We start from the raw sequence: 16,038 nt of genomic DNA on the forward strand, positions 1-16,038 counted from the left end.
TCTCCAAGTTGAAGCAAGCCAAGTGAGAGTGCATACCCAGCGATTGTGACGCCCGAACCGATTTTTGTGGCAATCATTGAGCACGCACCCTCACTCGGCTTAGCGCAATACAGCGGGCTTCTGCACAATACACAGGCTGTAACTCAGAGAAATAAAGGCGAAATAAAAACAGCTAGAAATTAAGACTAGGGTCGGTAACGTTTGTTGCTATTGGGGCACTGAAAATGACAAAGTTATCACAGTTTTTGCATTTATTTCATGAAGGATTCATCGAAACGCCTTAAAACGATATATGTGCATGTTGCTAGAGATGTCAGCAATACAATGGGATACATTGTAAGGTATGAAATTGTGCATGGTTACCATGGTAACCGGATGCCTACAGGTGATTGGTAACTCCCAAAAATATCTGGAATTTAGACAGGTTTGTTTCTTTTGCCTTTCGTGCGCATCATTCATTGTAGATGAGCTCTACACTGTAAAATTAGTCTGGATAAAAAGGGAAAAGACGCCCAAGATTTTCCCTCCATCTCTCCTCAGCATTAACTCATTACTGCACGCTTTGAATAAAATTTACATATCATGATATTTCATTTCATTCTATATATATATATATATATATATATATATATATATATATATATATATATTTATTTATTTATTATTTATTTATTTTATTTTTTTTACAATAGCTAACGAACACAAAGGTACGCTTAATTCTTTGATGGCTAATCCATGGCACGTGTATATTCCTTCTTTAGAAAGGAATTTATCGGTATTCTTGAATAAACTTCCTTTAAGGACATAAACAATTAATTGCTTTCCTCTGCTCTTTTCCAGGATTGTTTTGAATAACCATCGCTCTTTAAATACTCGAAAGAGCTACTATAGAATATTGGCTTTGCTTTCTGTATTCATCTTATTTTCAAGGGAAATTTGTGTCCATACATTATTAAAAACTATATACATTTGCCTATGCTTTGAAGTCAAATTTGTGTTGAAAGTACGACGGATGCTACTTTTTCATGCATTTTACTATTTGAAAATGATATCTTTCTTTCAATGGCTGTTTATTATGCCTTTGCTTACAAATTTTGCTGTAACTTGAGAATGCTTCAAAATATTCTTCACATATACCTGATGTCGTACACTTTATGCAGAAGGAAGGACATGCTTATTGAGCTTTTTGAAATTATGGGCTTTAGTTTTTGAGTTACTGACAACTAAATTCTGATTGGATAATACTTGTTGCCATGGCAACAGGGAAAACTTTTTTAACGAAAATCAATAAAAAAATTGTGTGTGTGTTTTTTTTTATTGCATCTATAAGATAAAAAAAAAAAACAATGTTTGCAGCAGCAGGAGGTATTTGGGGGTTACCAGTCACCTTTAGGCATCCGGTTACCATGGTAACCATGCACAATATTATAACTTACAATGAATCCCACTGTATGGATGACATCTCTAGCAACATGTACATATAAAGTTTTATGCAGTTTTGATGAATTCTTCATGTAATAAATGTAAAAACTGTGTGAGTTTGTCGTTTTCAGTGCCCCAAATAGCGACAAGCGTTTACCGACCCTAGTCTTAATTTCCAGCCGTTTTTTCGTCTTTATTTCTCTGAGTTGCAGCTTGTGTATTATGCAGAAGCCCGCTGTATATATTGCGCTAAGTGGAATGAGAGCACACACCCAGTGATTGCGATTCGGTCGTCACTATCACCGGGTATGCGCTCTCACTCGGCTTGCTTGAACTCTTGAAATAAAGACGAAATAAAAACGGCTAGAAACTACAATACACCGAACCCAGCTTGGCGTGAAAAGTTAGTTTGCAGGCAAAACCCTTGTTTATCGAAGAAAAAGTATATGCGCGCTGAGACTACTACACGCAGCATTGGCACTGGCGCCTGTAGCAGTGCTAGTGGTGCGTGTAATAGTCTTGGCGTGTGCAGACTCTTTTACGTTTGTTCCAACAAATCATGATGAAAAGTGGCCAGTAAAATTCTACTGACACCACAATTTGGAACCACATACTACCTGGGGATGTTCATAGAGGTCCCATCTACCACCTTGTCTGGTCAAACCTTTTCTGCGGGGTGGGTTGAACGAACTCCTTAATTAAGCCTCTTACAGGAATTAGCGCCTTGACTATCTTCACTGCACCGCACTAGCTCTGCACAATAGCCCGCTCAGTGAGTGGCAAAATTTAAGGCACTTCAACGTACTTTCATGTTGCAAGACTACCTCGGCCATCTTCCTGTATAATCAAACTTTGCTTATGAGGATGGTTCCGTGCATTCCAATTATCATCTTGAAACTTTATTACGTGTGTTTCCTCTTCTGGTGTGAATTCAATATGAAATCACTCTACACGTTAACTTTGTTTTCGTACGTTTTGAATATCATGTAATTTAATTTAATTACTATTCATCACATTTTGTTACACTAAAATGAGTAGTTATTGCAGAATATAACTGAAATCAAATTAAATTGAATTAAATGCTGGCATGCACAAAATGGGGGTCATTGCACGGGGCATACTGCACTCCCAGATTTTCATCATATTTACTGTAGTGTAGCTCGTTATTCGCTGATTTTTAGTTCTATTATCGATGACTAGCACCATGTGAACATACCTAGTAGTTATCATATCAACTCTTAGTTTGATTAAGACGCTAAATGTAAATATCGACACTAGATGTAATACATGTAACCTTAACTGTGATATCGACCCTAAAGGTAATGCGTTTTAACTCTAAATATAGTATCAGCTGTAAATGTAATACATGTCAACCTTAGATGTAATATCGACCCTTGTTGCCGTTCATACTCATTGCCTATCCTGACCCTTGTTGCCATTCATACTCATTGCCTATCCTGACCCTTGTTGCCATTCATACTCATTACCTATCCTGACCCTTGTTGCCATTCATACTCATTGCCTATCCTGACCCTTGTTGTCGTTCATACTCATTACCTATCCTGACCCTTGTTGCCATTCATACTCATTACCTATCCTGTGTGAGGTACGAATAGAAATTAGGCAAACTGACTTTGATTGAAGTCTGAATTGTTGCGTCAATATAATGTAGAAAAATATAAAGTGAATCATAGATACATGAAATGCTGGTCGCATTGAAAATTCAAGAGCCATTGTCTATTGCATGATAAGTCACAAAGAGTATCATTGATTAGTCTGACCAACTGCAGCCCTTCTAATATGAAATTATTCAAAATCTTAAGTTCTAATAAAATGTCTCATAACATGAGAATTTGAATTTCTGTATAATTATATTAACCATTTGCTGCTTAAAGGTACATAATAAATGACCAATCCTTTTACTGTAGACTATCGAGTATCGCTTCCTTATATACCTAACTTGTTCAAGGTAAATTCTCGGAAGACCTTATTCGCTATCAACCATTTTATGGTAATACTGTAGGAAGAAAGTAAATGCTATATGTTTGACTCCAAATTCCATAATTTGTTACCACAGGAAAAGTGATATGTTAGAAATCATCCAGTCTCACTTTTACCGTGACCGATTTTTTTTTTTTTTTTCTTCATGATGTAAAGTCTGTCTTATGCATCCATATGCGGTAGGTATACTACGTCGGTTGCCTACATATTGGAAACTGCAATATTCATGTACAAATACATAGATCTATACATAGACGAGCTACCTGTAATTACATTAAACAAAAAAAAAATCCAACAATAAAACATTATGAAAGTACCTTGTCTTTTAATTGGCATTGGTATTTCTCTAACTATCAAACTGAATTTACATTTAAGGTTGTCTCCTGTTTACATTAATATAAAGGGACAATATTCAAGGGTTAAGTTTTATCACATATAGGGTCGATATTATTATAGCGTTAAATGTAATACATTTAAGGTCGACTTTACTTAACTGTTGATGTTACAGTTAGGGTTAAAGTGTATTTATATCGATTAGGGTTGATAATGCATGAAGTGTTGTTACTACATTTATGGATGATGCAGTTGATTTTCCTGTAATCTATTATAGTGACCGTGAGGTACTAGTAATCATGGCTTTAATATTTACCATACTGGGAGACCACTACATGTATTGGCCAAGATGCTTATAAAAACAAAAATTTGAGCTAAGGATTGTCTGGTTATCTGTATCTATATACACATTCTATCAACGGCGCATATCATTGTTTTCGCATAATCATTTCAGTGCAAGTATTTGTATATGTGTATGTGTGTGTGTGTGTGTGTGCGTGTGTGTGTGTGCGTGCGTATGTGTGTATGCGCATGTGTATATATTATGTGTCATGTGTGTATAGAATAAAACTAATATTGAAATACTGCTTTCAATGTTTCTCTTTGTTCAAGGTCGATGTGTGGGCTACAGCGTTTCATCGGATTTATCTCAGACACGTACACCAGTTCCGAGTGTCTTCGAACTTGCAGCGTAAACGAACCATCTTGTTTAAAAAACCAAGGAGAGAATTTAAAAAACCAAGGAGAGAATTCTTTTCCATGAACACACAGATCGTACCGCCTAAAGAAAGATACAGATTCAAGTTTGGACTAGTTAATCATCAGGTCATTGTCATACATAATTAGTTGTATAATACGACTAGCTTTGAGAAGTGAAGTAGGCTGCGACTCGCAATTTCACCATCATGAATAACGACTCGGGAATCAATGAAACGGTGAATATGTATTCTCCTGTGTTACGTTATCGGTCTCTGTACATCGGGTGTCTGATGGCTGAGTTAATCATTGGAATGCTGGCTAACATGAGTCTCATATGGCTAGTAACAACCGTGCGAGATCTGCGTACTCCGCCCAGTGTTCTACTAACTAATCAGGCCATAGGTGACCTATGTTTTTTGAGTTTTTCCATGATTCCCCAACTCGTGTCCATCTTGACGCCGGGCTTTCGTCAGACATCTTGGTTGTGTCACCTAAACCATTTTACTTATTTCACTTCCTTTGCTGTATCCGCCCTGAGTCTTATGGCTATTAGCATCGAGCGTTACTGCGCCATAGTCATCCCTCTTAAATTTCGTCAAGTCCGGAGCTTGAAGGCGACATCGGCTGTATGCTGCTTCATTTGGCTTCTGGCAAGCACGTTTGGAGTGTATGCTGTCTCTGCCACTGAATCAGCTGCATTGTTTTGCACTTATCCTTTTGAGCAACTTTCATTCCACGTTTATTTCTTGTTTCAACTGGTATTCCTTTACGTTATCCCGGTGCTTTGCATGACCGTGTTTTATGGCATCTGCGCACGGCATCTTCTCCGGAAAGAGATTCGAACATCGAGTAGCGACAACGCCCGCGTACGAGTAGCGATCAATCTGATGGTTATCACCCTGGTCTTCACGCTGTGCTGGCTGCCTCACTACGTCTTCTTCTCCTGGTTTCTTTTCGGATTCAACAACGAAATCTTCAGCAAGCGTTCTATGTATATCTTCAAGCTGATTCGCGTTGGGTTGTATTACTTTGCTTCTTGCATCAATCCTATCATTCTATATGCTATGAGCTCATCATTCCGCCGACATTTTATTCGGAAAATAACATGTTTTGTCATGCACCGAGAAGGGCAGGAGAGCAGCCAACTGAGTGGACGGACCTACACCTCCTTACCGCAGCAGAGTGGCGTAGCCCACGTGTGTAGACAGAGGAAAGACAGCGGGCAGAGGGAGACCTTGGGACCAGCAGACATGCAAATGGACAAAATTTATACGATGGCTGAAAGAGAAGATGAAAAGATGTCTTGTCGGAAGCACATGCTTGAAGATGGTGTTTGACGATGGGGTTGCTAAATGAAAACATGGGATGTCGGATAAAGATTCTTGTAAAAGAAGTTATATTTGTATCTTTTGAAGAGGCTGTCAGGTGTTGAAGGGATCTTATAAGTGTTTGAAGAATAAATAGTTCACTTCTCCTTTTCTGCCATTATAGAAATTTCATTATATCCGAACAAACAAACAATAAAAAAAAAAAAAAGATGAAGAGCGCATGATGCTGAGGCCTGAATTTTTACTTCGTTGTTACTGGAATTTTATTGTAACCGGGTTCGTTATAACGGGAGTGCACCGCATATTAACAAACATGGTTGATTTGTTGTAACTTTACTCTCATTATATTTGAATGGATGGACATGTAAAGTATAGCATGTATAGGTCCTAGAAATTTAAATACATTAATGTTATCGTTGTACTTGCATAGGTGTGTGTTTGTGTGTGCTAATGCTGTTACTGTATTATCTCCTAATTCATTGTAATTTGACAATCTTGTAAACTTTTTAATAACATTTTTTTTTTCACTTTAACTTTTCCCTGTTCCTGGGTAGCTCCGTGGGACATTTTCCTACTATACTAAATAAGCATGCCTCCAAATATCTACACACACACACACACACCACAAGCACAACACATATTGATATATTTTCAAATATAACATAATACATGCAACATACATACAAAATACATGTAATGCACACATATGAATATAATTCAACCTTTTCATATTTGATATTCCCACGGGAGTAACTATTTTCCAAGCGTTTTTTAGATGGAGATAATATAATTCTTATAAAGGGACTCTCAAGTGTAAATTACAACGGTACGACAAGGCAATATATACACGATATAAGTTACAAATTAAGGTCTACATAAATACTCATGATTTAATTCTAACCCCATCGGCAGATAATCAAATTCTTAAATCATTTCACCGAAGTAATGTTACTGCTTGCAATGTAATAATTTCGATCCCTTCTGTATTAGTGATTGCATTATGACCAATTACAAACTAGAATTTGAGTAGACACTTTGATATACATACTGGTATAGAACATTTTGCATATTTTATTCATTATACAATTTTGAAATGTCAGTGTCAATTAATTGTTTGGTTGGACCATACACTGTATATAGAAAGTCATTGAACTGTTGAATCGGCGGCAGAGTTCGATCACGGTGATCCAATACGTAGTTTAACACTTATTAGGATTACTAAAATGCTATGTGAGTCGAACATGAAGGTTGTTGTTGGTTACTAGCCATGTACACCAAAGTATTCTTTGCAGGGAATGTATAGTAGAGTGAATGGACACATGAAAATATCACTAGAGAAAGAAAAAAGCCAGATGTATGATGAGAACAATTTCTGTGTTCCTCTACTCAAGGTCGGATGAGTTACGAATATCAGTTTTCTCGTGAGTTTTATTCTGTATCTACTCCTTCGTGTTTTTAATCTGTTTATTGCACTTAGAAATGTGTGTACAGCACCTTCGTGATAAAGCATGTCAGGTCAGAAAGATGTGTGTGTATGTGTGTGTGTGTGTGTTAACAGTATAATAACACACTAGTAGTTTATCAATTAGCCAATACCAAGCGTATTTCCATCGCAATCTTCAGCTTGCTCACTGTGTAAACTACTAAATAACCCACGTGGTGCATGGATAAACATCATTGTGACGTAATACTCTAATGAATGCTTGCATTGATAATGTTGAATTTTGGAAATAGTATCTTGATTATGTGGTATTTTCACAGCATACCGTTTTATTAAAGCAGATTTTCTTGAACAAGATGAGAGCCGTGGTATGTTCGTCTCATCACAATATGTCACTTGTTTAGGATTTGCTTCTTTTACATTTGGTAGCTGAAAATGAAAACAGCAATGACGGAAATAACAAAAAGAATATTACTTGTGCTGCCTTCTCAAGTATTATGTAAGAATCACAAGCTAGTGGAAAACTACGAGGAATATTTGTGTGAATAAAATCAGATAGGAAGGCAGTAGTTCTACTTATTCTAATCTCATCGTGTGCCTATCACCTTTCAACCAAAGGCGTTTGATTGAATTCGTATAGGCATGTGATCTTCACGCGCTCTCGTGTCACACATGGTTTTGCTGAGAGTTTATTGGGATTTTAAACAGAGTATACGGCAAAACAATAGTATTCTTTTTTTTTAGAAAGAGATACGTGCCTGATATCATGGCTTGAATACATATTTCACTTGTCCATTTTGTGTAACTGGGTTAAATGATAGAAAATAATTCTTTGTGCAATTGGAATGAATCGTGAATATGCTGTTGGGCTAATAGACAATCCACACTTATACACAGGTGAATGTAGAATGTTTTTATCTCGGTATGTGTGGTGTTTGAGGATACTATTTTTCTCAGAAATTGAAAATGAGCAGCATAGAGAATGGAGAGTCTCTTTGCAAACGAGTTAACTCTATTCTTGTCAAGTTGAGATGTATATTAAAGCTACTAAACACACAGCAAGTGATAAAGAAAACCTTGCATATTTTTAATCATTAACTTCAAGAATATTCCTCGTTATTTTACAAGTGAGGTATCACTAAAAGGTTTTATTTTGTTCTATCTGAGTACGAACTTGCTTTAAAATGCTTAAAAATTACGGGTAGCCCTTTTGCGATTCAGCTCTTCGTCTGTATTTTAAAACGTGGAAGATGAATGTTTGACGCTCCTTAACTGATACAATTACCTTACAATTACCTTGCTTATTTAGATGTTTGCAAATCAATTATCCAGTCCAGTTATAAGTTCGTCTGAATAGAAAGAGTAACATTTTACGAGTACAACAGTATAAATTTGATGAAAATCGGTTGAAAAGTAGAGAAGTTATGAAATTGGGAGGTTTCGCTAATTTTCCAACGACAGAAATTCAATGTTTCTGTTATTGAAGTGTAAAACATGATTATTCCTGGTGGAAGAACATCAGAATGATGATCAGTTAGATATATCAGGATTTAAAGGGATGATACAGTTTTGGTTTAGATATAAGGCTGCAGGTTTCCAGCTTTTGTGTGTGCCGTGTTCGTGAGATATTTTAGAAACCTCTAATGAAATATGAAAGAACATGCAATTCTTAGAGGAATATACAATTTATTTGATGAAAATTGGTCTTGAAATGGCTGAAATATCGCGAAAAGCTTTCCTAATAAAATGTGACAAGCCCCGACTTTTATTGGGATCTCTTTGTTTCACCCTGTTTTTTGCTATCTCAACCGATTTTCATGAAATAAACTTTTGATTCCCCTTAGAATTGTATATGCTCTTTGACATCTCATAGAGTGGTTTCTGAATATCTCGCAAAACATTAAAAGCTAAATCCTCACCTCAACCAATATTATTTGTACCTGCGTTTTAAGAAATTTCACAATATTTTTTTTTTTGCATGGCCTGCAAACTAACTATATGGCAAGTTGTGAGGGGAGGACATCATCACTTCATTACAGTATTTGCTATTCATATTGACTGTTTAAGAACTATTTCCTTAAAATTAGCGAAACCTAAATGTGTCTTAACTTCCCTATTTTTCACTTCGATCCGATTTTGATCAAAGTTTCATTGTTTTGCTGAAAAAAAAAAATTGTACTCCTTTCTTTCAGACTAACCTTGACCTGCACTGGAATTCTCCTTTAATTCATATTCCTGATAAAAGAATTAGTGAATACCACGAAATAGTGCAGAATTTCTTACAGCATTGAGATCTGAAAGATAATGTGGTGAGTTACGTGAAAAAGCGAATTATCATTTAACTCGCAATGTACAACTACTGTATAAACACTGCAAACAGCAGAGATGTAAGTCTACCTGACTATGGCTGTCACCCAAAGGATCCAAAATGAATGACTTTTCATAGAAAGGTAACCGTTGTAGACAGATTAGCGGATATATCGTGTGTATCACACACATCATGTCCTTGTTTTTTGTTGTGTTCGTGTAGAATATTGCTTGTATGTATATATAGTATAACGTGTACGCGTTAAAGTATAACTTGATATTGTTTTGTACATTGAATGTAGATATTGATAACGTTATTGAACATTAGCGTCCACACAGTAAAGTTTTCATGAACGCAGTATACTATGCCTCAATGACGATTATTGAACTGTTTGCCATGCGTTACCGGTTTGGTGGCAAAGCAGAAACAAAGCTGAATTATCGATTCCGATGCGGCTCCGTAATTGTACGTGGCCGCTGTACTGTTCAAAATTTACTGCGGAATATAAAAATGGGGAATTCTTCTATGTGTTTCCAAAGCTTTTATGATAAGTTTGATAATCCATTAATGGCGTCTACTTTGGAAATTTGTATGTTTTCTGTTGCATTCATTACACAATGCACTATACTGGGTGAGATTAAGCACATTATAAGACTTAAAAATTTTAAGCCTCTTTTTTCATTATACTCTTTCAGATTTTCTTAGCGTTATTTAGCGTTAGGAAAATCAATTTGCATTGAGCTTGATATAGGGCCGTATCATTTCATAGCTTAGGGTCCGCTTTTTTCAAAATTTACCCCTAACTACTTTGTATTGGTTTTGCAATTTAGGGTAACATATATCATTGGCATATTATCATTATGTATATATTATATAATATATATATATATGAACAGTTTGTTTGCAAAAACCGATAAGTCCATATTTGACAAATGGATATATTTGCGATTAAAGGTCAAGAAAAATAAAGAGAATAATAAGAAATTTTTTGCTTCTTTTGACCATAACTTCAAAAATGTACCTTTATATGTAGTGACCAATATATCATTTAAAAGGTATTAATTTGTACTTCATGACAGAGATCGTACTTCAAAATCTTAAAAAATGGACTTATCGGTTTTTGCGAACAAACTCTTCATATATATATATATATATATATATATATATATATATAATAATAATAATAATAATAATACATACATACAATTTCTATAGCGCCGTTCTCCACTTTGATTAAATGCTCAAGGCGCTTTACAATTGTACATCAAAGCAAACAGACTGAAGATACAAGTACATCACCGTAATAGAAGAAGATGAAGAAGCAGAAGAAAAAAAAGACATGAAAATCTGTCTTCAAAAGACACTGTTCTTCAAAATGCACCGCTAAACAAATAGGATTTTAAATTACTCCTGAAAGATGTTATAGAGCTTGAGTCTTTCAGCTCACGAGGAAGTGAATTCCACAGTGTTGGTCCAGTGTGAGCGAAAGCTCGTTCCCCCAAGATTTCCTAGAAAACGGAATATGTAAGAGACCTGAAGTTGAGGATCGAAGAGTTCGTGAAGGTTGGTTGATCACTGGATGGTGTTGAACCCATTAAATAGCACATCATATTGTATATACATTATGTATCACACCTACCATTCTATTTGCAACGAAGCATAAAAGAATTGTGCTACAAGTTAGATGTTTCATAATTTAGTTTACGTGGCTTTACCACGGTGATGTGACAAAATGTCAGTTTTAAAAAAATCAAGGTACCTACAAGCATCATAGTCGACTTTCCCCTAGTCGTTTACTGCTTTGCAAGATTTGTAACCAAAGTCTAGTGGATGGACCAAAAAGTCGGCAAATTAAGCGCCTTGTCATTTTTTTTTTTCGTGTCGCTTTTCCCTGACAACAGATATCATTTTGTGAAAAGCAAATAGTTGAAATTGGTAGGCAAAGCCGATCGTTGGGTCTTAGAGGAATAAGTAATAATCGCTAGCACACCTTCCGCTTGATTGTGACTCGGCATGAAAATACTTACAGATCTCTCATGAACGCCAGGAATAGATTGAAAGCAGATTTGGCACAATCTATATGAAAATGAGCAAACATAACGCATATCTTTGATTAGTGATGGCAATTAATCCTTCGGTGTTGTAGAGCAAGTACACCATATGGATAATTGGAAAGCTACTGCATCAGCTGAGCATATGCCACTTTTTAGATTATCTCCGTTACTGCCTCGCTGATGAAGCATTCAGCATGTTTGTAGGCAACACAACCAAGTATCAGTAATAGTGTGACTAGATATTAAATGTGAATTCATTCCTCATTGTCTCCATATTATATCTGAAGCAATTTTTATGTAAGCTGTGTTTAATATTGAAGCAAGTTTGAAGAAAAATAAAAACACATGTGATGTGAAAGTGTAAACTCAATGACACATTAAACTAATGTTTGTTACTATCTTTTTAAACCTCTTATTCTCTCTTTCCTTATCTTCTCTCTCTCTCTCTCTCTCTAACAGTTTGTTCGCAAAACTCCCTCCTTGTCAAGGTGAAACAATTTATTTGCGATTGAACCTGTCAAAAAGAAAGAGGAAAATTATAAGGAAACAAGGGATACTTTTAATCATAACTTAAAGAATTCACCTTCTTAATGTTCGACGTGAGGTATCATTGGAAAGATGTTTTATTGTTCTATCTGATGCTGGACTTTATGATTTAAAACATCTTTTAAAGAAAGGTCCTTGACCAGTTTTGCGATCAAATTCTTATATATTTCATACATATATGAAATAAGATTCGTCATTACGAAGGTTTGTTAATCCTAATATGAAAAAAAAAAAAGCTCGCAATTCCGAATATAAATAAATTCCATCTAGGGACAAAATATGGTGTTGTAGTTTTGATAAACGGCTGGATATTACTCAATGAAAAAAAAAAAAAAAAGAAAACACGCACACACACACACACACACACACGCAAGCATTTACTTGTTGACAAACTGGAATACAACTGACTTAATAAGAAGTATTTTCTCTTCCTTTGTATACCACCGCCCCCCCCCCCCCCCCTTTCTACATCATCATCAGGGTAAGCCATTCTTCACCACAGATTAATCACATTTTGGCACAGTGAACCCTATTTCATTTTCGGATAAAAGAACCTTCGGAAGAACGAACCCTATGTTTCATTTTCGGATTGGCGAACCTTTGGAATTACGAACCCTATTTTTGATTTTTGGATTGGCGAACTTTTGGAATAACGAACCTCATTTCATTTTCGGATGAACGAATACTTCGGAAAAACAAACCTTCCGGAATAATACTAAAATATTCGGATTAACAAACTCTTTTTCTTTTTCCTATCAACGAACGTCTACGAAAAGGGAATTTGTCTTTTTCGGAATAACGAACCTTATTTCATTTTCGAATTAACAAGCATTCGGTGTAACGCGCATGACCCGGAAAAGATGTTAGCAGCTGTGAAATATAAGTGCAGAAGTTGCCTTCCTTTTGCATGCATGTCGGTATCAATATAGACGTGAAGTGAAGGAAAAGTCTATTTGGGTCCAAGCATTATTTAGGGCTCGGGGCCAAAAAAACTGATGTCTGACCACCAAATTATATCTTTTGGTGATCCAATCAGGCACTTTAGATTCAAAATTGATTGTTATGTTTCCGTTCATAAAGGCCACTACATTTCTTTCTCGGGCTACCAAAATATCAGATTTAAAGACTTCAGTGGCCCTAATGGGACATCAGAGGAAAAAAAAATCGATATTTTAAAATCAAACAAAGAAAACGTCGGTCTCATTAGAATTAGAAGTGGGCCTATTACCTTTGGAAGCAATGATTAAAAAAAAAAGATGTTCAAGATATCATATTTGATGCATAATGTATTGATCAGTTGTATCACAAAACATCCTACCATGTAAAAATCCTGCAATAAAACCTAAAATATAAGGAGATACATTATTTTTCTCAATAAACTGTATATGGTTTTGTCTAGAAGCATTTCTGTTAGTACCGGAGCTTTTATTTACAGCATACTTTTTTTTTTTCTAAATGAAGCAAAGTTTAAGTAACGTATCTGATATTAGCTCATCGTAACATTAGGTTTCCAATACTTCGGATGACTATATATTTTTAGTAACAAGAGTTTCAATGAATAAATCATGGTTCCATGTATGCGTGAGGTTGACTTTGTTTAACTCATTAAATTACACTGCTATGCGGCATTACTTTGATCTTCTCTTAAAGAGTCTCAAAAAGGGTAACGTATCTGACTGCGATTTGGCGACAAAATATAATATATGATATATATATATATATATATATATATATATATATATATACATACATATATATAGATATAGATATATATATATATATATATATATATATATATATATATATATATATAATGATCTCCCATAGAGAAATATCAAAACTTCATATTGTTATGTGATATTATTTGTCATTCAGGCACTCGGAGGGGCAATGGAATGAAGTACAAAAGATTTGATTTGAATGATATGTTAACGAGTAAGAACTTGTTATATGAGCACTTACTTTTCTGGCGACATGGGGTATTTAGGGTTACATCAAACTTCTGATTGTATTTCTAATATTATCCCAGATGTTTCAATAGTTTATTGATATATATTTTACAGGTCTAACCTCTCGGATGAATTAAATTAAAAGCGTTGACTTCTAAGGGACAAAATATCGATTTAAACTGTATGAACATGCTGGCGACAAGAAAATAGAGTTTTGGACACTTTTTGGGAGAATGGCCCTAAAGCTGGGCTTTTGTTCCATCTGCAAATGGTAAATTACCCCTTTAACCCTATTAAGCCCAAGCTATTTTGACCCCTCGCAGGCCCAAGGGGGGGGGGGGGGGGCACATTATATTTGGCACGTGGGTAGAGTAACTCATACTCTACATGACCATACATTTGAATTTTCACAAGGTTGCCCATGGAGGGCGCTATTTACCAAAATATAAAGAAATACATAGGAATTATGCTAAAAACATGATTTTTCTGTATAATTTCTTTATCCCCATTGTATATATGTCTTATTATAGACCAATCATTTTCATATTTGCCACAAATGATAAGCAAGTTGAATTTCATTATTTCGTTATGGTTGAAATTTGTCAAGGTCACCACATGGGGGCGCTATTCATATCAACACAGTGATACATTATGAGACCTGAGATGAAATGTTTGGGATGGGTACATGTATAGTTATGACATTTCATATTTGCATAATACTGGAATTTTTAGATTGCAAATTGATAATATGATAAACTAATGATATTACAGGCATAACTTGGGTGAAGGAATCAAAATAACTCAAAATGTAAGGGCAATCTTTAGAAAATATTATTGTTTTCAATTATCTCTATTATATCTATTGTTTTATGCCTTTGTCACATAAATACAAAGGAAATATTAAGAAAAACTTTCCAGGACCATAATTACTTCGAATTTTGCTCCTTCAACAAATTTTAGATAAGAAACACCCATTTCATACACTGTAATGCTGTTAAATGAAATGGAAACAGAAAAAAGATGCAAAATCTGACTGACATGGTTGTCAGTTTATGGTTGCCATGGCAACCAGCAACATCATATATAGCTAAATTATATACCAAAATGTTCGCAATAAGATTTTAGGAAAAGTCACCAAATTTGGTTGAAATCAGATTAAGGGCGAAGGAGTGGTAAACGAAAATCTGGTAGGGGGGCACAATGTGCCCCCCCCCCCCTTGGGCTTTATAGGGTTAAGAAAGTTCCTGAATGTATACATGTGTGTGTGTGTGTGTGTGTGTGTGTGTGTGTGCGTGTGTGTGTGTTACCGCAAAAACATATATATATTAGTCAATCACAATCAATGTGCTACAGAAGGTTTTGGTGACATGACGTCACAATGAACATACGCACTTAATCTCTACTAAATTTCTTTTGTTGTGGATGAATATTAAATGCAATGTTTTCCGCGTTCAGTTGTTAAAGGGATCGTATAGTTTTGGTTGAGACTTAACTTCAGGTTTTTATCATTTTTGGTGAGATAGTAAGAAACCTCTTGTGAAATATGAAAGAGCATGTAATTCCAAGAGGGATTCAATGTTTATGTGATGAAAATTGGTTTTGAAATGGCCGAGACATCCAAAACAGAGCGATCCTAATAAAGTGTGGGACCCACATTTTATTACGATCGTTTTGTTTTACTTTGTTTTTGGATGTTTCAGCTCTTCCAAACCTGATTTTTATCAAATAAACTTTGAATTCCTCTTAAAATAGTATGTTCTACTATTTCATAAGTGTTTTCTTGGTATCCCGCAAAAAAAGTAAAAGTCCAATTTTCATCTCCACCAATACTGTACCATCCCTTTAATGGGTCTAGATAACGTAGTAGGAGAGAAGGCCAGTTGTGATATCGTGTTCTCGAATACTTACCACCTCTTTGAGCAGATTATTGGCCCCAAGCGTTCTCTGGACAATCTTT

The 16,038-nt window shown here is 35.4% G+C and overlaps 1 protein-coding gene across 1 annotated transcript; it reads left to right on the forward strand.

Annotated features, from left to right (window-relative positions):
• Window positions 1-4,661: 4,661 nt before the first annotated feature.
• Window positions 4,662-5,792, forward strand: LOC140234896 (neuropeptide CCHamide-1 receptor-like). The gene has a single exon (XM_072314936.1). The coding sequence runs from the start codon at window positions 4,662-4,664 to the stop codon at window positions 5,790-5,792; it is 1,131 nt and encodes a 376-aa protein (XP_072171037.1).
• The last annotated feature ends 10,246 nt before the right edge of the window (window positions 5,793-16,038 follow it).

This window comes from Diadema setosum, chromosome 11, assembly GCF_964275005.1.
Source record: "Diadema setosum chromosome 11, eeDiaSeto1, whole genome shotgun sequence".
NCBI lineage: Eukaryota > Metazoa > Echinodermata > Echinoidea > Diadematoida > Diadematidae > Diadema > Diadema setosum.

Coding starts and splice junctions, on each gene's coding strand:
- LOC140234896 (XM_072314936.1), top strand. CDS start 4,662: ATGAATAACGACTCGGGAATCAATGAAACGGTGAATATGTATTCTCCT.